Source organism: Platalea leucorodia (genome assembly GCF_965183815.1).
Source record: "Platalea leucorodia genome assembly, chromosome: 4".
Lineage (NCBI taxonomy): Eukaryota > Metazoa > Chordata > Aves > Pelecaniformes > Threskiornithidae > Platalea > Platalea leucorodia.
This window is the reverse complement of record NC_138826.1, coordinates 126,580,019-126,602,357: the sequence shown is the minus strand read 5'-3', so window position 1 is coordinate 126,602,357 and position 22,339 is coordinate 126,580,019. Positions and strand designations below refer to the sequence as shown.

At 48.5% G+C, this 22,339-nt stretch overlaps 1 protein-coding gene across 12 annotated transcripts in view; it reads left to right on the top strand.

Moving 5' to 3' along the window:
* The window catches only part of NRF1 (nuclear respiratory factor 1), a 72,112-nt gene that overhangs the window by 34,860 nt on the left and 14,913 nt on the right, over positions 1-22,339 (top strand). For 9 of the 12 annotated variants that reach the window (XR_014227889.1, XM_082309314.1, XM_082309305.1 and 6 more), the window contains 4 exons: positions 142-339; positions 2,101-2,202; positions 5,715-5,872; positions 10,058-10,182. Coding sequence is in view for 11 of the 12 variants with exons in the window: in XM_082309314.1 (XP_082165440.1) it covers positions 142-339; positions 2,101-2,202; positions 5,715-5,872; positions 10,058-10,182 (583 nt within the window). In the remaining variant the exon portion in view is untranslated. Of the gene's footprint in view, positions 1-141; positions 340-2,100; positions 2,203-3,085; positions 3,383-5,714; positions 5,873-9,428; positions 9,482-10,057; positions 10,183-10,815; positions 11,033-22,339 lie in introns of those variants that run through there. The other 3 variants (XM_082309315.1, XM_082309306.1, XM_082309307.1) reach the window with 3 other exon arrangements.

The window sequence follows — 22,339 nt, the reverse complement described above, 5'->3', positions numbered from 1 at the left end:
CCTTTTCTTTGAGAATTTGTTGAAAACCGCCCAGTAAAACCCAGTAAAGATAAGCATGCAAATCACAGCAGTAGCAGCACTGCAGTGGTTCAGAAAACCTTTTTTACACTGACTCTTCACTCTTTTTCATTCTGCTGGTAGGTGTCATGGACCCAAGCACTGCGGACTATCGTGAAGAACTGCTACAAGCAGCATGGGCGTGAAGACCTGCTCTACGCGTTTGAGGATCAGCAGACGCAGCAGCAGACTACGACCACACATAGTATAGCGCACCTGGTGCCGTCGCAGACAGTGGTACAAACCTTCAGTAACCCTGATGGCACCGTGTCCCTCATCCAGGTGAGTGAAACCCTCTGGCTTTTCCATTTCCAGCATGGCTGACTCGGGATCGAGTTGACTGCATCAGGGAGGTGGTTTAGAGCAAACTCCTTTTGGCAGCTTAACTTGTCCTTCAAGAATTTTGTCTTTATCTGTATGTCTTAGCCCGCGGGCTTGTTAACCCAGTGCTCCCACCCCAAGAAGCAGTCTCTTCCCCACTCCCATCCCTTGTTCTCCTGTTATGGCAGTACAAGCATTTCTGCAGCTATTTGGCCAAATGATTCAGGGATCTGACCTGGATTTAACAAACCCATTTATGAACAAATACAGTTCGTCATGTGGCCACACAACGCCTGCGGTGGCAATGGGATGGAGCGATGGGAGGAGAGGCGGTGGGACTGCCTTTCTTTAATGGCATGAAAAGTATCTTAACCTACAGCATTAGGTGTTTCTGTGCCCCCTGTTCTTCATCTTACACCCTGAGTGTAAAATATATATTACGCACACCAAATATATATTTATCCTCATGATACCCCCTGCAGTAAGGATGACTCTTACACCCTTTTACAGAGGGGGATTCAGGGCAGAAGGGGCTGCGTTCAGGCAGTGGCTCAGCGGTGCTGCTGTTTTCCCTGCGTTCCCCGTGTGGGGAGGCAGGTTCTGGCAGCTCAGGGTGTCAAAAATTGAACTGCTCTCTTGAAACTTCCCAAGAGCTCCTCGTGGGCGTGGGATCTGAACCTCGGTTTCCCCTGTGCCCTTGCCTCCAAACCACCACTGCTCTCTCGTACCTAGCTGGCCCAGCGGTTTGTCCCTCTTGAGCATCACATTTTTAGCAAGGTCTCAAACACCGTTTTCTATTGGCTTTTCTCATCTCATGACCGTGAAGATAAAAACATGGTTTGTGGGTTTGCTTTGGTTTTTTGGGGTTTTTTTGGGTTTGTGGGCGTATTTTTTGTTTGCTTTTGGTTGTGGTTTGTTGTTTTTTTTTTTCCCCCCAATGAAAGCTTTTCAGCAATTGTTACAGCTTTCTGTTCCCCCCACCAAGACCCAGCGGACTTGCCAAGCTGGTTCTGTTTGCTCACCTGCTAACATACATTTTCCCTTTGACTAGTGTTCTTTCAGGTGCTGGGCACCTGAGATCCCATTGACTTTCCAGCATTTATAGGTTTAATTCTCCTTAAAAACAAAGCTGCACATCTCCCTGCCTTTGTCTTTTCCCAGCTGTTAAATGGGGAAAAGGTAATTTCCAAAGGCAATGGGGTATTGAGGATGAGCTAATGTTTGCCAAGTGCCTGGAGACGAGAGACCCAGTGAATGGTACGCAAGGAGCGTTAGAAATGAGGGCTGATGTGCAGGGTGTTCTGATCCAGGACTGCTCGGTGGCTTTTTAAGTGACTTCCACCCCATGGGAGAAGCGTTGGCTCCACCGGCGCACCACACGCAGCTGGGAATGGCAGCAGTGTCCCACAGCTGCTCTTTGCGAGGCTGGGAGAACAGCAAGGACTCCGTCTCCTGCGTGAACGTAGGGGACAGCACGAGGGCTGTGCAAAACTAGCTTCTGGGCCGTATCCGCTCTGGAAGCTGCCATAGATGAATGTGCCTCTAGCGTGTGATTTCCTCCCCCAGCCCTTCGAGACAGCTCCATATTTTCTGCAAGCTCTGCAATTACTGTTATTCTCTGTGGGTGTGATGCCTTTTAATCTGAAAGCATTTGAGTGTCCCTTCGCCTGAATTATGTGGAAATTTTCCTGCAATAACAAATGTATTTGTTGACTTTTGTAGGTTGGCACCGGTGCTACAGTTGCCACGCTGGCCGATGCCTCGGAGTTGCCTACCACAGTTACCGTCGCACAAGTCAATTATTCTGCAGTGACTGATGGAGAGGTAAGGACCCGGGTCACGTTCATGGTGCACAAATCAGAATTGTCCTAGCTGAACTTCAATAAAGTTAAATATTTTCTAGAATTCAGTGGTCACAGAAAACACCAAGCCTGGCTTCCCCACCCTGCAGTGTTAAGGGTTAACATACATGTGAACATGAGTTTGTAAAATTTTATATAGAAAATGCTGAACTGTTGTCATTTTGACTCAGGACTGTACGAATGCAATTATGGTGGAAGCCTCACTTCTGAATGTCATAAATTTTTTGATATCTCCTACAGATTATTTATTTTGTGTGACCTGCTGTAGCAGATAAGACTTAATGACCTACACAAGTACACATTTCTGTATTCATACTGAGCAACTCTTTCATATGTGCTGTCGATCCTGGGTGCTGGTTTGTCAGTTCAGGGTTGGGAGCGATGCCTGGGATATTTTGAGCCTGTGGTTAGCAAAGGATGTTGCAGGGCTGTGGGCAAATCCTGTGATTCTTTGGCCACCGATCTCTGGACAAAATGGGATGGGATTTTCCTTTGCTGCAGGTTTTAGGGAGGTTTGCAAGTAAATTCCAGAGAGGGCTGTAAATGCACAGTAGTGTAGAGACAACAGGAGGTACTGCAGAGTTACCGTTCCGTTCACTGTGAAAGTTTCTTCCACTGCTTTACAACTTGGCAAAATTGCTTCTATTGAGGACTTGATCGAACCATTTCAATCCCAAAATCTGAACGCTCAAATTTACATGCATTTATTTTTCCGCTTTTTTTTTAATCAAGTAATAAAGTTTTTTTGTGTGTTTAATGAACATTCCTTTAAGATTATGAAGATTTTTTTTTTTTTTTTTTTTTTTTTTTTACCCTCTTCACCCCCAAACCCACCTTTAAACCAGGCTGCAGGTTGCTTTCTATCCCTTTGCTGCACACCAGGATTTCTGGCCGGACAGTCTGTGCGCGGGAGCGGCGAGGTCTGGTCCGCTCTGCTGGATGGGGCTTTCATGGCGACAGGTGGCAGCACAGAACAGCTTTGCTCTCCACCAGACCCCGTTTCCATCTCAAACCCACGGTGAAAAAGCCTGGCTCTGGGGCCGTGACCTTGAAGTACTTTGCAGCTGCTTTGAGGGTTTTCAAGGACCGGTTATATCTCTTGAGATCCAAAAGAAGTTTTTCAAAGGCACAAATAGAAATCAGGGGAACATAGGCACCTAATTCCTAACGTGAATGGAACGCCTAAGCGATATCTTGGACAAAATAAAGATACAAAAGTAAACTTGCTTTGAGGATGGGTGCTATTTCTCTGCACAGATAGATCCACAGCCTGCTGGCAGCCTCTCTAGGGACGTTTTTGTCCTGCTGTCTCTTGCTGTGTGAAGATCTGAGTTATCGTAGAATCATAGAATGTCCTGAGTTGGGAGGGACCCACAAGGATCATCGAGTCCAACTCCTGTCCCTGCGTAGGACAACCCTAAAATTCACACCATATGGCTGAGGGTGTTCTCCAAAGGCTTCTTAAATGCTGTCAGGCTTGGTGCCGTGACTGCCTCCCAGGGGAGCCTGTTCCAGTGCTCCACCACCCTCTGGGTGAAGAACCTTTTCCTAACGTCCAACCTCAAGAGTTAGCTCTGAGGATATCCATGTGTTTATAGGGCGCTGAGCAGCATGGAGCAGGGATGCTCGCTAGTATCTCAGCAGCACAGCCTTCGTGTTAGTGTGGAGAAGGGCCTGGACAGTCCCCCCTTCTTTTCCAGGCCTTACTCCGTCCCTGTCCTGAAACAGCTTAGGCATCTTTGCGGGGCACTGTGTGTCACAGTGGGGACCTGCCTTATCACTCAAGTGTGTGTTGCCATGTATTTGAAAAAAATATGTCTGTTCCTCTTCTGCGTGGTGGTGGGAAGGGCGTCTTTCCCAGCTTGGGCTTGCTTCGGGTTCGGTTTTGGCGTGGCTAACGAGTACCACAAACTCGATCCGACTGTCTCGAGGTCTCTACCATCTGCAACTTCTTCCTCCCTGGTCACTCAAACTTGGTTGCAGCTTTCCTAAAAGACGTTGCCTTCTCTAAAATCAACTTCCCTTCTCCTTTTCGCAATGCACTATCTCACGGTTTCCTCCCTGCTTTGGATCCTTCCGCCCAGGGTCAGCTCTGGGCACAGGAGAGTGAAGCCGTTGCCTTGAACGTCAGACGGCTGGGGATGGCTAAAGAGCTACGACGAGCACCAGCTTTGCCTGTGCCCAAGTGCTGGAAAACCAGATTAGCAGCTGCTGAGGAGTGTGTGATAGCAGATGTGAGCGAGAGCGCGACAGCGTCTCTCTCCCCTTCCACCCCGTGATGGGACTAACCCTTTTCTTGCCCAAAGGCAGCAAAATTTACTTGTCCTTTATGTGAGGAGCCTTGCGCCAGCTCTGCTTCTGTGGACTTTTTAAATTTCTCCATCTTAATAAATTGAGGGTTTTTTTTTTCATCACCTACAGCATTCTTATTTGTGAGTCTCAGCAAGATGGTGAGTGGCCTGAAACGTTTATGGGGATGAGAACAGTGATGGGAGGGTGGGGGAAGATCTTCATCTTGCAAAGCAGCCAGTAGGATTTGTCAGGTGATGGGCCTTCAGCCTCCACTTCTTTAGTTTTTTTGGGTTTTTTTGGTCCAATGCATATTTCTAGTTCACATCCTGGTGGATTTTGTGGCCGTACACTCATTATCTCATGAGCTGGGAAGTCCCAAATGGAGAAACATGGGCAAGGTGGAAAATGAGCAACCGAGACTGGGTGAACTTTAATTAACATGAAACCTATCTACGTAAAGGTCTGAAGTAAGGGAATTGAAAGTACCTGAAATATATGAACAGAGTACTTTCCATCTGCCATCTTCATTTATTAAGTATATTGCTGCAACACAGAAATTCCAGTTGGCTCAAACCCATCTGAGTTCACAAGTGCTGTACAAATAAATCCTGAACGGGAACATGGACTGTTCCCCAAAATGACAGCGGATGGGCGCAGACAAATCGAAACAGTGAGGCAAGCGCAGCCCGTTTCCTTGGGGGATGTGATCCACGCCGGTGTTCCAGCACCACAGAAACACAGCTGCTTCATAAACTGCCCAGGCTGGCAGGCAGCGATCCGAGTCCAGCAAGGATCAACGCTATCCCATTTTGTTGCGGACGTGGCTGGACAAGAGGGATTTGTGGGAGGTTGAGGGCCTTCACAGATGTTTATGGGGTGTGTTTTCCACGTGTGTGAGACAACTGAAGTTCTTGTTTGAAGTTTGAACAAGGAGAACAGCAACTAAAGCCATGAGCTGACTACAGAAACTCACTCGTGGCTGTTAGAGGGTTGTAGAGTCCAGCAACGTTCTCAGGTCCCCGCCGGTGCTCTTTTTTCCCCGTCTCTTGGAGAGAGTCAGAGCATGTGCAGGATTCTGCAAAGACCTCTCGAAACTACCTGGCTCTTTCATTTTAGGAAGCAGCCATCCATTCATGGGATGACATCCAAACCTAGGGCCTTTCTTTTTGTTTTTCCCCGTAGGTGGAGCAGAACTGGGCAACGCTACAGGGGGGTGAGATGACTATCCAGACGACGCAGGCATCGGAGGCCACGCAGGCGGTGGCATCATTAGCAGAAGCAGCAGTGGCAGCATCTCAGGAGATGCAACAAGGAGCAACTGTTACCATGGCACTTAACAGGTATGGGTGAGAGATGAAGGCTTGAAGCGTGCATGCATGACGTTTCCTTCTAGGTTTTCACTCTAATGGTGTAAAGCCACTGTGTGCAGTCCTAGTAGAGGTGTTTCCTTATCAAATTCCTACGTCAGCCCGTGTCCAGGTGTCTGCAGGACAGTTCCTGATTTCCACTGTAACCACAGAAGACGACTGACATGGAAATTTCCTGATAGAAAAAAGATGGGTAGTAACTGTACCCTCTAAATGATCTTATTTATACAGCAAGGGTCCAGTTACAGAACTGAGCTTGCTAAGCAAGCAGGAGTTGTTATGTGCTAATAGCACCTTTTAAGTATGCTGGTCTGGGTCTCCCTCAGCATTATTAATGGCTCTTCCTAGAAGGCTAAGGCTGAATTTCCCTGTCGCGTGGCAGTATGGTCTCTCTTCAGAAATCAGAATCTTTTCCAAAGCCCAGTGTTTTTTGGGTTTCTCCTAAATATGTTTCTGAAGTAGAAGCTGAATGAGCTGCAATAGTAATGCTGCCTTTTCATCTTGGAACAAGCTCTGTTAGGTTTTTGGTTGTACTCTGGTTACCAAGATGTGCAGTCTAGTTCTCTACAGGTCCATGCAGCAAGAAGCAGTGTCTTTGCTCAGCTCTGGTGAGTTGCTTAAGCTTTGCCTGCTGTTCTTAAAAACTGGACGTCGCTGTGGCACACCGCAGCTGCACCCTGAGAGAGCAGGCGGACCGTAGGAAACGGCATCAGCCCCAGCAGCATGGGAGGTTTCACACTGCTGAGGTATAGACAAAATATATTCCTCATCCAAATCAAGATTCTGGTCTAGAGGCTGTTGCCTGAGCAGCCATGGGTTAGGACAAGGCACAAGTCTGTAGTGCTGATGGTTGGAGTAAAGCTCACGGTTGGAGTAAAGCTCCAAGACCTTGTTATATACACAAATTGCTAAAGGAGCCACCTCGATCCTGGGGGCATTCAACATCTTGCTTGCAAATTGCTGTTGCAACTGAATCATGAACACACCTAGAACTTTTTCTTCTCTTTGTGGTCCAGATTCAGGTCCATCGGATATGTTCTTTTCTGCTACCAGATGAGGCTGGTTAAGTAGGCGTTTTTGCTAATAGTTTCACTATAAAATTGCCTTTTAAAAATGAGTGGTCTTTTTAGGATGCTGTAAGAAGAACAGCTAAAGTAACTAGGCATGGAGTTACAGGGAAAAGCCCCATCTACTGGAATCCAATTTGCAGGATCTGTATCCTGCATATCTCCAGGTGATAGATTTTTCCATGTATTTTTTGAGTTTTTCTGGACTAGAACACCAGCGTGCTTTTGATTTAATTTCATCCCGTTGCTACTAGTTTTAGCTCTTAAGGTTGCAATGAGCAGTTCCTTTTCCTGTATTAGCTTAAGGCATTCAGAATCTTTAGTAAAAAGAGAGTCTCCTAGGAAATACGAATGGAAGAGCCTTCAACAAGTCATTTAGTCTCTACTGTGCCTCATGACAGGGTAGGAATACATTTCCTTATACCCAGGAAAGCCCTGTGATAAGTCTGTTCCAACAGCTTGTAGCTCAGGAGCGATGCGAAGGCTGTAGCAGCATTGCAGTGGAAACAAGGGGCCTCGTGTTTTATTTCCCGGCTTGTTGTCACCCTCTTTGTCTACTGACCGTGGTAGGGGAAGAGACCTTTTTAGGTGACTATCCTCTAGCACCCTTCCAATGTGGAAGAGGTGTACTTTTTCCTTTGCCACAAAATGCTCCTTGTAGTTTTCAGCTGTAGGACTGCGGTCGTTCCCCTGCCTGTAGGAAGATCTCAGCAAGTCCTTGGAAGCTGGTGGCTCATCCCACCTCTGGAAACTTTATGCCTAATTTAGCTGAAAGCTGCTATCTTTGAATCTTGTTCCAATGGCTGCCGACAGAGCGCGGAGTCTTTCATAGTCCCGTGTAGAGCAGCGCATCTGCCAACAGCATGACATGATGGATGACGCAACCTCTGTCAGGTTTGAGGATGGGAAGTATTAGGCCTTCTAGTAAAAGAGGACAAAGTGGAGGTAGGTAATTAATTCATTGATTTGAACCAATTAATGTTTGTGGAGCACCCTGTAACTGGAAGAAGCTTTTATGCTGCAGGATCATTATTATTTTCAGGGATGCAACCGTAACAGATTATTAAAACACTCAATTGCCCTTGAAAGTGAATTAAAATAAGTACTACGTGAAGTCTGGGAAACAGGGTTACACCAGTAAATCCATGCTTACGTTCGGGTTTGCTGTGTTGTAGTTGGCCTTCCCGCGGTGTAACTGCCTTCACATAGCTGCAGATTCAGAAGAGAGATTACCCAAAGGGAGTAAGAAAGCAGAACAAGAAAATATGCTGGTTCGCTAACGGTGTTTAAGAGCTATTCTGAGAGACAGAGGGGCTATTTAGAAATGAAAATACACCCTGAGTGAATACAGTTGGAAAGTATGCAGCATCTAAGCAGGAAATTAGGAAAGAGAAAGAATGAGTAGGAAGTACTTGGAAAATATTTGTGTTGATTCGTCTACCAGAGAATGAGTGGGGTGGTTAAGGAAGAGCACTCTAGGGGAAGCTAAAGAAAATACCTACTTTTTTAGTTCATTAAGGTAAGAAATGGTAGGAGATTCAGATGCAAGAAGGAGGTGGCTTTGAAATAATTTTGTGATTAGCAGTAGGCCACCAGAAGTAGCTAATAGTCATCCAAAAGGTCTGGAGAAATCTGGAGAGCTGCTGAAGGATGCTCACAGCACTCTGACTGTGCAACCAAACGGCAAATAAAATACGATGTCAATAAATGAAAGGGATACACATGTGAAGAAATATCTCCTGTATGTAGAAATATCTCCTGTATGTACCCAATGAGGAACTATATCTTACCGGTTACCATTCAGAAAGCGTGCAGGGAACTATCCTCCAGGAATGTTTTATCGCTGCTGAGCAGATATTGTCAAAAGAGTAAGTTGAATATTGGGAATTATAAGGAAAAGCATAGAGAACAAGCCACGATTAGGCCCCTGGACTAACTCATGGTGTGTCTACGTCTTGAATAGTGTGAGAAATGGTCACCCTCCTCAATCAGATGTCTTACATTTAGAAAAAGTCTGGAAAGGACAAGAGCGATCAGAAGCCAGGAAGAGTCCTTGCACAGTAAGTGGACCGTGGCTCTTCAGTTTGGGAAAGAGGTCACTGCAAGTCTATGAAGTCATGAGGAAAACGAAAAAGGGAACAGTTATTTTTCTGTTTCTCACAATGTCAGACTTAAGGGCTGCCCAGCTAGACTGAGGTAGTCATTTTCCAAGTACCAGAATGCAATTTTTCTTCACACAGCATCTAATTAAATGTGGAACTCATTGCTACAGGATGTTGCGGAAGCAAAAAGTATAAATGGGTTTCAGAGGGGATTAGACAAATCAAACCTGATGGTCCAGATGCAGTCTCTGATGTAGGAAATCAATACAGTGCTGACCGTCGGAAGCTGAGAGGGTGTAGGAAGGGAAGGATCACACACACTCCTTCCTAAATATCTGATACTGGCTGTTCTCACAGCAGGGTTGCTGTACGAGAAGGACCTTTGGTCTGACCTCATTCGTATGAAGAAATTTAAGAATACTATGCTACGCTACCAATCACTCATTAAAAAGAATTACTAAACCACTCGGCTGGGGAGAGGTACTCCGTCTCAGCTAAATACAGAGCTGCTGATGTGATCCTGGTAATGGTAAACCTCTGGGCCTGTTTCAGTGCAATGTGAACTGGCTGAATCAGTAATGAAGGGTGAAGCTCTAAAATCTGTAGAGACTCGGAACGTGACAGTGCCAAAAGAACGAGTTTTGTACCAGAAACCAGAGGCAGGAAGGAGCCACGTGGTAGAACTTTTCTGGGATTGTCCGAAAGCTTTTAGTAAAGTCCCAAGCAAAAGGATGCGAAGGTAAGAAGGCAGGGATGTCCTGACTAAGAGATCTGCAAGCTGAAAAAAACCAGTGGAAGCAGCTTCTTCCCCTGTATTCCTCCTCCACTGTAGATTTTCTGCTCTGGATAACCTCATCTGGGCCCAGTAAGAGTCCCTCCTTTCTGGATTTGTTCTCTTGACATACGATGCCTGGTTAAAATGGATGCTACTGGAGTGATTTGTTTGTTTGGGCTTCCTAATTCTTCTTTCTCCTTTCCTGTGCCCACAGTGAAGCAGCCGCCCATGCAGTAGCCACGCTTGCCGAAGCCACTCTTCAAGGTGGAGGACAAATTGTCCTATCTGGTGAAACTGCAGCAGCAGTAGGAGCACTTACTGGAGTCCAAGATGCCAATGGTAAGGCTGCCGGAAAGTTTTTACTTTGGTTTTTTTCTTTGCTCTTAGCTAGGGTTTTTTCCTCTCTTTTACTTGAAATGTCAAGTTTTTGCTAGTAAAATAGTTCTCCCTCACTGCAGATGGTCACTAACTAGGTTGTGACTTAAAATCTCAGAACAAAATGGTAGCACTAACCTCTTGTTTACTTCCATAGCGCTGGTGGCTCTGCTCTTTTCCTCCTTCTGCCAGCTTGCTATTTAGCCTTAGCTTTTTGGGGGAAAACTGCTCCCCACTCTGTATCATTAGCACAGGGAGGACCAGACTTGGTCAACTAACACAACTAGTCAGTGCCATAATAAACTCTTCTCCAAAACGCTTCACTCTGAAGTGGCAGAGAGTATGACCCTCGTTTTCTTCCCCACTCATTTCCTTCCTTTCTCAAGACTTTTTTTTTTTTTTTTGTATGCTTGGTGGCTGCTCTTGAGCAACTGTCGCTTTTCTACTTGGGTGGCACCTTCCAGTCGTCCCTCGGCAGTCAGCCTCGGGTTGTTTGCCTCCTGCTTTATTTCCCATCTTGCCACCGTAGTCAATCGCTTGGTTCTAGGGATTCTTTGTAGCGTTTCTCATCTATTATCTGGATGTCTCTTCTGCCAGGTCTGGTGACTTTCGCAGTTATTCAAACTAAGCTGGTAGCGAATAAAACAGTAAGTGCATAGAAGCTGGTTCAAGAGACGATCCTGGAACGTACAAGCGTGTCTAGTTGGTGCTCATCCACTGCCGCCAGTTGCACGGTGCTTCTGCCTGATGCCTTTACCGTGCTTTCCCAGTTCAGAGATGAAACTCACTGGTTATTTCGATGAAATGGAAGGAGGTGTGTCAAAATAAGCTCAAAAAGGATGCAAAGTGTGAAGTCGTAAAGAAACATTGCCTTGAGGATGGGGCTATTTGGACTCTAATTGTCAAAGGGGGAACAAGCACGTGCAGTCGGCTGGCAGAGCGATGACTTCGTGCCTTGTCGCTCTGCTTGTAAAGCAGAAATCTGGCTAGATGAGACCTCGAGTTTGACTTCTATCGAAATCCTCATCTCATAGGGAACGTGCTCATTTTAAAACGTGAATATTTAGTGTGCAGTGGAGGGAAGAGTAATTTTACTCCGGGTATTCGACTTGATGTCTCTTGCTGTGGTGTCAGCCAGCCTGAAGAGGGAGCAGAAATGAAGTGAAAACCAGTCCTCGGAGCTGGGAATGCATCTGATATTGAGAGGGAAGAGTAGGGCTATGTTGTATTACACTTCGCCAGCACCCGGCATGAGGGGGATGAGAGATGTGAGTTTATCGAAGGAAGGATCTGCCCCTGGATGCTCAAAACCAGCAACTAATCAGATTTGTAAAAGCACATTAGCGTCCTTTAGCAGATCTGCACCCCTGGCTCCTTTTGGTCTGCTTCCAAAATGCTTTCATGGTCTGGATTCCTCTGGATGCTTCCCCTAAACCACTCTCCTCCTCCACACCCTTCCTGAGTCACTCTACCTCACTCACCCAGCATTAATACCATTTTAATGCAGGCTGGGCTTTTTTTTTTCTTTCTTTTTCTTTTCTTTCTTTTTTTTTTTTTAGCAGCAGAGTTGGAAATCAGATGGGATTTAGAGTGCATTAAGGGGAGAGACTGCAGCATTTTCCTCTGTGCAAAACCTTGCCCGCAGCCCCTCGCCTTGTTTCCACTCTTCTTCGATTTGCTCTAATCTCCGGTGGTATTAAGGGGAAGGGCTTTGTCGGCGCGGTAGTCCTTGGAAGCGCCATGCTATTAGTTTTATTACGTAACCAGCTAATATATCTCCCTTAGGGATGGAGGAGATGTTGGTATCCATTCCTGCTGTCTCTGTCTGGGGATGGAGAGCAGATGGATTTTCAGCGTCGGCACAGTTGCGGAGGATTTGTCTGCCTTCTCCGTACCCTGAAGCCCAGGGTGTGAGCGTGAGCATCCTCCTGGACACCGGCGCTCGGTTATTTGGTGCGGTGGGGACACGCCACTCTGTGAGCAGTCCTGTCGGGAGGAGATGAAACAGGGAGTGATTTGGTTGCAGGAAGGAGAGGGGGAAAATGACTGCCAGAGCCATAATGGTATTAACCAGCAAATTCCCCCTCCTCGCTATTGTTTGCAAAGTCTTAATTTGCTGATATTTCCAATAAACGCTTCTCTTTAGGAATGCTCTTACCCTTCTGTAGGTCCTTTCTGAGGGATTCCTGTCCCTTACCCACACCACTTTTCCTGGAAGGGGCATAAATTTACCCCCATCTTATTGATAGGGAGACTGAGACAGTGGTTTAACAAATTTGCTTTAGGTCAGGTAAGGTGTTTCATTCCTGATTTTAGCCATTAGATGTAATTATTCTCTCTTTTAAATTTTTTGTTTCTATCTTGATATGGTATTTTTCCCATCCGTTCTCTGGCATCTGAATAATAATTAAGTGATACAAGAGAACCAAGACAGCTAAAAAGAGGCAACTTCTGTACGTTCACGGATGTCTCAGAAGCTAGGGCTGAATTTGATCTTGCAGGGAGCCCAGCAGCGTGGCTGAACTGCGAAAGGGCTGCGGATAATCTTGTGATCGGTTACATTTATAGCTAAGGGAAATAAGATCTCCTGCTCCCATGCAGTGTCAAACTAGCTAAGTGCATTATGGTTTTCTTGCTACGCTGGAGCATCTGCTCTGAGTCGGGATGCTGGAGCCGATGACCCCATGGTTTGAGCCTCAGATGTTTTGTTCTTAAGTGGCTGGCATTAAAGCAAAGTAATATTCAAAGCAAGTGAAGGGGATTGTAGCAGCACCGATTTCCGAAGTTGGCTGGAAACTGAAAATGCCCTGGTAAGAGGAAACCGTGTGCTCTGGGGCTGCTTTCGGTGTGCCCTGTGGGCAGCTCCATGGGATGGGCTGGTGCTGGAGCCGTCCCAGCCCGCCGGGGCTGGAGGAGAGAAACTCGATCGGCGTTGGGGAGGAGAGGTGACGGTGCCAGCCTGCAGTCTGGGCCTCGCTTGCTGGAGCATCCTCATACCGCAGCCTTTTGTTTGACATTGATCTGATCGGGGGCTTGAAAGCTGCTTGGGCTACGGTCTTCCTGGCTTCGTCTTTAAATATTGATGAAGCTTTTGCCTAAGCAGTACCTGCGCAGGGCTGTAGCAGCGTGCGACGCTGCCTGTGAAGGACAGAGCAGGCTCCCTGCCCAAGGAAGGTCGGGTTAATGGCCTCGGTGTCGTCACAAGCCCGGCGTTATTGCAGTTTTGCGCAGTGTGCGGCATTTTGAAGAGCCGGTTTGAAGGCGAGAGGGGTGGTGTGCTTGAAGCTCCAGCTGGGGTTCAAAAACAGGGCATGGAAGGAGGCACGGTGGAAAGAGCTGGTGTTGGGAAGAGGAGAAGCGGCAATGGAAGATGTGAAATCAAGCTGTGACCGGGGAATTGATTTACCAGACCCAAGCTAGGGGCAGCCAGACCCAACGGATCCTTGCTTGTGCACCTTGGTCCTCACGTGCGGCAACTGCTGCCCTTTTTCCTGGCCCCAAAGTGCATTTTCCTGATGTGTCTTCTCCCTGTGCTGCTGGAGATGCTTCTGGGAGCACTGACGTGCCTGGTGGTGGTGTGGCAGCGTAGAGGTGGGCACTAAGAGGAGCCTACGCTGAGTTTTACCCTTGTCCAACCCCCCAGATGTCCAAAAAATTCAAACCCAGTTCTCCGTCCAACCAAAGGGAGCCGTGCTTACGGCTGGGGGTGAGCCAGGATTACTGGGTTGTGATGGAAGCCCGGGGAGAGCATTAGGACTCTGACGTGGGCAAAGGGGGATTAGCAAGCTCTCTGCTTTCGCAAACAGAGGAAATAAGGCGTCAGTACAGGAGCGTATCTTGCAAGTTGGCATAGGATAAACAAGCCTATAGCGGCATTCAGGGTGACGAGGCACTTGCTGCGCAGAAGAGCCGTTCCAGTTGGCGATTTCTATGTCGGAAGGGGTTTAAATGCTGGAAAGCCTTCAGCTCTGGGTGAGGCTGCCGAGCTTCCCGCACAAAATCAATGAGGTGTCAGGTGGAAACCTGTCTGCACCCTCGGCTGCGCAGATGGGAGATGGGGAGCCCTCCTCTCGGCAGCAGAGACACCTCCAGGCCTGGAGCGCGGTTGCCAGTCCCGTCGGGCTCCGTGTAGGCTGTTTACAGTTGAAAGCACATCCAGGAGGGGAAGGCAGGAGTCGAGATCCTGTTCTCTGGGCTGTGCGCGTCTCCTAGAAAGCGTGAAAGCAGAGGGAGATCCGTCGGGCAAACCCAGCGAAGGGAACTGCCTGTTCTTGCTTTTGGATGCCTCGGGACAGGGAGGTGCAGCACACTGATCCGCTGGTAACTGGTGGCTTTTTTGCATGAGAAAAAAAAAAAAAGATGGGGGGAGGCTTGGAGGCCGATCTGCTGGAAATGTCAATCTTTAGAAGAAATCTTTGTTTCCTGTTGGATCCTCTTTTTAGGGAAGATGGACCCAAATGAGTCGCTAGCAACTTGGCAAAGTGCAGATCAGCTTGCTTGCATCCAAGCGGACAGGAAGGAAAGAGCTGAGCTTTTTGTAGGGTCTTCCCGGTAGGAACAGATTCTTTTAATGACGTATTGCCCTGAAACGGGTATGATTTAGTCCCAGTCTGAAGAAATGAGGCAAATAATTTTTGCAGATGTGTTTCAGATAACAGGGGAGAAGAGAGGCCGGTGGCAGCCAGCAAGGAGAGCTGCGGTGGATGAGTGGGAGTTCCTGGGTGCGTGCGCTGAGCAGGTCCAGGAACAGGGAGAGGTGTTTCCTAGAGGACGAATTACTGTGCATAAATGAGTTATTGTCAGCAACGGGGCCGTGATGGACTCTGAGTAAAATATGTTGGCGTAAGCCTCACTTAAAATGAGCTTATTCTGTGTCACGTACGTACAGTTCCCTGCATGTGCCGTGTAGAGAAGGGGGTACTTGACTGCAGCTCAGCCGTCTCTGCGTCTGCACCCTTTCCATGTCAGCATCTGGCTGTCTGGGGAGCCTCGGTGTGGGCGGTGAGGAATATGCAGCGTTGGGATCGTGGGACACCAGCCACAGGTTTGATGCCAGCAGTCAGCATGGTGCTGCTAGGTCTTTCCCGGCACAATCAGGGCCAAAGTATTTCCACGACCTGAGGCCGCTGCTCCGTTTGCGCTGAATCTTACCAGCACAGATGATTTCTGCTCGCTTTGGCACGGCTTGCCTTGCCTTGCCTTGCCGCTTTAAACCCATCACGATGGATCTCGTGGTTTTTGCTGCTGTCCTATGTTACTCTTGGGCACTAATCTCGGGCAGCGCTGGTGGCGCGGTCGGCTCAGGCTGTCCTTCTGACGCCGGGCTGTCATGGGCGCTGTGTGGCTTTGGTTTGACGTCTTGGGACTGATGACGAGGCGGCTGCCGCTGACGATTAGGATTTGTCTGCCCACCAACCGCGGCTAAAAATAGTGGCTCAGACAAGTCCTTCTTGTACTGTGGTGATGGCCAGATTTTCCCTTCGGTCCAACTAACCAGGTGCTACCTACACCAGCGTGTAGTTGTGTTGCATGGAGCCAGCTTCGCACAACCCAGCACAGAGAGTTGGGTTGTTTGAGTGGAGCAGGAGGCTGGAGGTGGATGCCACGGCGCTTGAGTGCTGCTGGCTTTAGGGCTTCCCTTGGCTTGTTGAGTGACCTTGATAAGTCCCTTGATGGAGATGCAGGATGGTTATTTCTGGGTACAGTTTGGCTTTTGGGGTAGGGAGGCTCACGGGCTCTGTCGTTTTATTTCCTTGGGGGAAAGCGTTTTTATATGATGAACGCCCATGATGTACTGCGGGTCCCTCTCCTCTCTCCAAAGGCAGCAGTGTCGGAGGAGCACAAGGAGAGCCTCACGGGTGGTGCTGTGCCCCCGTTCCACGTCCAAGTGTCACATGAAGTCTACAGGCTGCTTTTTAGCTTTGAAACATGCCTTTGAGATCGCAAAGAGAGAAGGCAGCGTCTTCTCCTGAGCAGGAGTTGCTCAGTTCCTGGCCTGATCTGTTACTATCCCCTAAAAGACACTCGCCTTTTCTCCACAGCGTGTTTGCGATGGTGTTAGCGATACCCCGAAAGGGAAGCCAGCTTCATTAGGGGTAAGGAGTCACTGCCAAGTCCTTTGCTGTTTCATCACTTCTAGCATTTCTTCGAGTCCTGTTGGTTTCAGTGAGTTTCCATCCAGTAAACGAGCCGTGCCCCGTCTGGCCTTATCTCCCGGCTTCTCGATGACCTTACGGCATCTCCAGCACCTCCCTTGCCCTCCCCGTTTCCCCTCCCCTGGTGAGTTTTGACATCCATTCCTGTTATCAGGCAGTTGAGACTTACAGGCTCTCCAGCTGTCACAGCTGATGCTGTCCCGGTTTAAGCATAGGCCATTTACCTTCCACGTGTCCCGAATTAGGGGAAATGGACAGGAGGGCTGGGTCTGTTTAAAAATTAAAGCTGATTACAAGGCATTAACATTACATTTAAAGAAATAGACAGCAGCCCTCCTCTCTCAGCATAGTTGCAATATGTTCCCTTTTGTTCTGGTCTGGAAGGGGAAGCAGGACTGGTATCGACTCCAGGCTGGGCAGGATTTCTTCTTTATCCATAAATTTAAAAAGAGAAGCTGCCTGATGTCCACTGCAATACTTTAAAGCAGTTCTGGTCTTACTGCCTAAGGCAGTTCCCATCTTTAGTATTGTAACAGAAAGCTTAACTTCTTTCTGCTGATCTTGAATTTCTCTTGCAAAATTCAGATCTACTGACACTTGTGTTCATCGATCTGTCTTCTGAATTGTGTTGGGAAGCTTCATATTTGAGGGATCCCAGTTGTTTTACACATGTATCCACCCTAGCGCCAAAACGCAGCCATCTCGGAGGCAGCGGTCAGGAAGAAAACTTTCTTTTTTCTTTTTTTCTTTTTTTTTTTTTTTTCTTTTTTCCATAAAGGCTCAGCTTCATTGCGGCAGATGGATTTTAAGGAATGTTTGGCCCGAGGTCGTCAGGGCTGAGAAGGCAAAGGGACGTGGTGGTTTCCTGTGTGGAAGGAGGGAACCATGAGCGTGTTGGGTGCAGGAGGTGCTGTGCCCACCATGCCCTGGCCTAGCTGCAGCACGGGCTGGCCAGGAACATGGGTTTAAGGAAGCAGACAGGGTTGGTGTCTTCCATAGCCTTCTTTATGGAGACGTGTTTCCACAAGGGCCTTCGTGGCATGGCTTTCCTGCTTCTCTCCTCCTGCAGCAGTGACCTTATTTTCTCATTGCGTAGGGTTGTTGCTTTCTCAAGTTTCCCAAAATTGAGCTTTCTTCCCATGGTGACCCTTCCTTCATCATGAAAGAGGAACAAGTTGATCTGGCTGGGAACGCTCGGAATGAATGTGCTGCTTGACTAGAAATTCATTGTGTTTCTAGGTTGAATTTGAAGCCTATTTATTCCGTGTGTTTGTATGATATCTCTCCAGGCTTCTGCGTCTTCATCTCACAGGCCCTCAATAATCCACGTGGCTTCAGAAGGAGCTGCTCAGTGCAGGACACTTACTGAAAAGAGGCCAAGCCTTTTGGCAGGTGAAGTGATATATGTGGCATATATTTGTATTCACTGGATCTTGCTTTTCTCCATCTCTTAATGAGACTTTTCATTGACTTTACCATTGCCAATGTTCACAATAAATTCCAGACATTTGTTTCAATTTACGGTGACGAAGTCCCCAACAACTTGGCTTTGAGAGCCACGTCGCTGAGGTCCTGAGCTTTCCTGGTCCCCTCGTGCTTACGTCCCTGAATCTGGGTATCTGTGGGGTGACAGGGCGTACGGCTCTCGGCTCGCTGGATGGTTGGAGATCACCTTTGCTCGTGGAGAAGGTGCGTTCTGCCTGATGGCTGCGTAAGGTGACGGGGATGGGCAGCTCTGCACAATTCCACGCTTGCTCAGCCAAGATGAACGCTGAGCAGGAGAAGGAAGGGGCCTGGTCATCTTTATGGAGTACAGTCCTCATTTTAACTAATGCACGATTGAGAAGTCTATAGGATTTTGTTTGAGAGAGAGGTTTGGGGGTTTTTTGATGGTATATTGTAGGGTTTTTTTAATCCCACTGATGTATATGCACCCTGACTGTAAGGTTTAGATATTTGAGAATGACTTTGGACCTAAACCAGTTTGTTTGGTCGCAGCAGTGGTTTTGGGGTGCCTGCAAGAGGTGGGTTTCTTAATCATTTGACAAGCTTTTGTCTAAAAGAGATGAGGTTGAATAGGGGCAGGAAAGGAATGGTGGTCAGTATACTTAGCATGTTTCCCTAAATATGTCTGGAAGCACAGAACTGGATAGACAAACGTTTCCTTCCTTGCCACCGTTTCCAGTCCAAGAATGGGGATGGGAAGGGATGGAGGTATTTGTATAGTCTGTCTGCAAGCAGATCTCGTTAGTGCTGCCATCTGGGGATCAGTGCTTTGGCCCCAAGTTGGGGTAGAGAGGTGCTCTCCTGACAAGCTGCACATCTTCAGCACGGTGCTGTATTATTTATAGCTCTTGGCCTAAAGAAAAGGGCACAGATGGAGTCAGAAAACTAGCTCTGTGAAGCTGCCTAGTTCTGCGTTGCTCTCCTGACCCGTTGCAGGTGCCTGTGAGTTGTTTTTCCAGGCCTCCTCCTCCATGCCCAACCCTAAGCCAGATCAGAGGCTTGGTTGGCAGAGCTGTACCAGCAGAGCTCCTTTACGGGGCCCCTGACACCTTCACAAATAGGGCAGTGGTACTCGTGAAAGGACCACAGGCAACATCAGGCTGGGGAAGGCAGCTTTCTGCTATTTCTGCTGGACACAGCTGTGCGGACAGAGCTCAACTGTCTGGATCTGAGCACTCGAACCCATAAGTGTCCAACTGGGTGGATGGTAGGTTGAGTTGAGATCAAAACCAGCCTGTCCTTGCTTCTCCTTTTTTCAGCACTCCCAGGATGAAGTTCTTGTGTAATGGATTCTGCATGTAATAACAACTTATTCAAACCCATACTGACCACGTGGCAGCCCCCCCCACCTCGGCTTTTTGGGCCCTGTGAGATGTTGGGTATCATAGCCCATCTCTGGAAGACCTTCCATCTTAACAGCAGACAACCAAGAGCTGCCTCCCTTTCTCATACTGGCACTGCTCATTCTCCTGGTCCTTCAAGCAATCCCAAAGGAGAGGTCCCAGCTCACCCTCCTTGCACGCTGGCATGGTGAGCTGCTTCCCAGAGAGGAGCAAGACTTGTGTCTTGAGTGGTAGGGCTTAGTTTCTTCTGTGACTAATCCCAACTGACCCCTCGCTGCCTGGCGGTAAGGGTGGGCGATGGTCCCTGCTGTGGAGCAGCTGTACCATCTTCCAGTGCAGATTTTAGCTTGCAAGGTGGTCTCCGGCTTAGAGAAGTAGCTTCCCCTTGTTCCCATCCACGTAGTGATGGGTGAATGCTGCGACCACAGGCAAAGCTGAGGATGTCGTTGCTGTTTTTCTACCTGTGCCGTGCCGCTTTTACCCCTAACACCATTCAAGGGCTTGGGGAATTGAAAGAGCAGCCTGCGATTACACTGAATCAGGGCAGATGGAGAGGGGCTTTCTAATCCCCCTGCACCCCTGCGTCACAGCGGAGCGGGGCTGCAATCTGCTGTTTCATGACAGCAGGGCACGGTTCTTGCCTTCCCTAGCAGGTACCCTTGTGGCTACGAGCTGGGCTGGATCAGGCCACCCTCTCCCGCTGTACGCTGGAGAGCTGTGGAAAATGTTGCTGGGCTTTGAATGGATGGAGGCTCCTCTGACCCGAGGGCAGTTTGTGAGCTCCAGGCTCTTAATGGCTGTCAGTGGGCGTAGGGTGCAATCTGATCCAAATGGGAAGCTGGCTGAAATCCCAGCAAGCTGTTGTTACTGTGTGAGGCATCTTAGGAAATGAGATGGGTTTTGTGAACTCTCCCCCCCGCCGGGCACCCCACTAGAAGGAGAAATACCCTGTAAGCTAAGCTACAAGCTGGGGCTTCCCCAAGTACAGCTCTTCGGTGCATCGAGGCATGGTTTGCGTGTGTCTCTATTTACGAAGCTCGTAGGCTTGTGTATTAGACCAAAGTTTCCTCCCTGCGGAGCTATTTGTGCTTTCTGGTCTCGGCGCAGCCTCCTCCCCTCCGTGCTCCTCTTCGGACTGTGCGTTCCCGCTTCCTGGGCGCACGATGCAGTGTAGACGTTTCCAGACTACTCAAGGTGCCTTTTATTTTTTTCATTGCCTTAAAAAGTGCTCTGCCCCTCTTTGAAAACAGCCTCAGCTGCTTTCTTAGCAGGGTCTGACCTCTTGAGTTCCTCTGTTGCTTTTTTCTGAGCACGTCTAGAGGATCACTCTGTGGCTGTATTTATCCTCTTCATTGGATCTCCGTAGCAGGGACTGATTTTAAAGCCTAAAAGCACAACCCCATCTGTCTTGTGCCTCAGGGGCATAGTAAAGAGCCCTGTCCTGCAACCACTGAGCCCGTGAGCGATCGCGCTTGCAGAAATGTTTGCATTGTCCACCAGACCTGCCTGTGGCAGAATGATGAAGATGGCACGTTTTAATTCATTTTCCCGAGTGGCCGCACTGGACCCTCAGACTTCTGTTTCTCCCAAGTGAAACTTGGCCCTGATGTTCAGCAGTTAGATTTTGGGTTTGAAGAGGACAACATTTCTTGCTATAGAATTGATTCATTTGTGCTTGGAGGCATCGGCAGGTTGCATGAGAGCCGGGGGAGATGCAACTCCACCTTGGCATCCCTTGGCTGGTGACACTTGGGTGGCCTTGCCCGAAAGGTTGGTGAGATGCCCTCGCCTGTGGGCACACAAGGATGAGAAGGTAAATTTGTCACTGTAAGGACTGTTCCAGCCTTCCAGCACCTTGTTTGCAGCCTGGTAAATGGACAGCGTGAGACTAAGCCCCAGGGATATCCCTCCTCTCCCCTTTCACTGGGTGAGTCCTAACGATAGCTGGGCAGAGGGCTTGAAGGTAAAACCATTTTTCCATTGCCCTCTGACCAGTGGGGAACGCTTTTCATCCCTCTGGGAAGTAAATCACGGTCGCCGTAGAGGGCGATGTGTTTGTCCCTGGAGGCCCCTGTCTCCCAGTGACCTTCTCAGCTCATGAAGACAGCTTGGCTTTGCTGTAAAGCAGCTCATGTGACAGTGGTAATCCGCAGCTAGTAAACAGCTGTGCAGGAAGATTGCAGGGGAATCGCCCTATTTTCCCCTGTACTGCAGACCCTGGCAGGCCAGCACAGGAGGACGGTGGCTTCTGCTTGCTGTGGGAGGCTGCTATCTCCTTGGTTGCACGAGTCCATCAGCAGGTTGGTGGTTTTGAAGCCACACCGGCCACCGCTGCAAAGCACGCTCGCCAGGTCAGGGGCACACATGTGCTTCTGCGAGTCGACGTGAAGCTGCGAAACAGGTTCCAAGAAGAAAAAAAAAAAAGGCAATTTCTCCTGAAGTGGTTTCCTCTGAATCTTTTCCAAAACCAGAGCTGGCATTTCTAAGCCTGAATTTGACTTGTTCCTCCCACCCCCCCGTATTCTTTGGTTTAATTTATTCCCTGATGTGTACAAATTCCTTTTGGCGTACACTTTCTGACGGCTCGCGTGGATCCCCTTCTGCTCCTGGGGCACTCGGTCACTGGTAGATTTTTTTTGTCATCTGCCCACAGAAAGTTAAAGTGTGCCCTGGAGAAGACACAGACTCTGAGAAGGGAAAGACTGAGGGAGCACTAGCTTGGAATAGGTTTAAAATTAATCATGGTATTATTTGCTACTCCCATACCCAGCTTACAGATCATAGCAAACTTTCCATCCCTATGGATTTGCCTCCTTGTTGCCACAGATCCCTGAACTTCCTCACCTCCGTCTTCCCCCGTGATTTTAATCTTCAAAACCTCAAGCACGTCCAAAGGGACGTTCAGTGAACGGGAGCTGGTGCTGATGAGTCGGAGGAGCTGATGACAGCTAAAGCAGGCAGTCTTAGCCCGAGATCCAGGCTTGTGCAGCCAGAGGTTCCTGCCCCGCGCAGGCAGCGGCAGCCGTAAGCTGCCAGCAATTTGCCTCAGTTCCCACCGGGATGGAGCTGCCTTTGATCAGGTAGGCAGCAGTTGCTTCGTACCCGTGTAATCCCTCG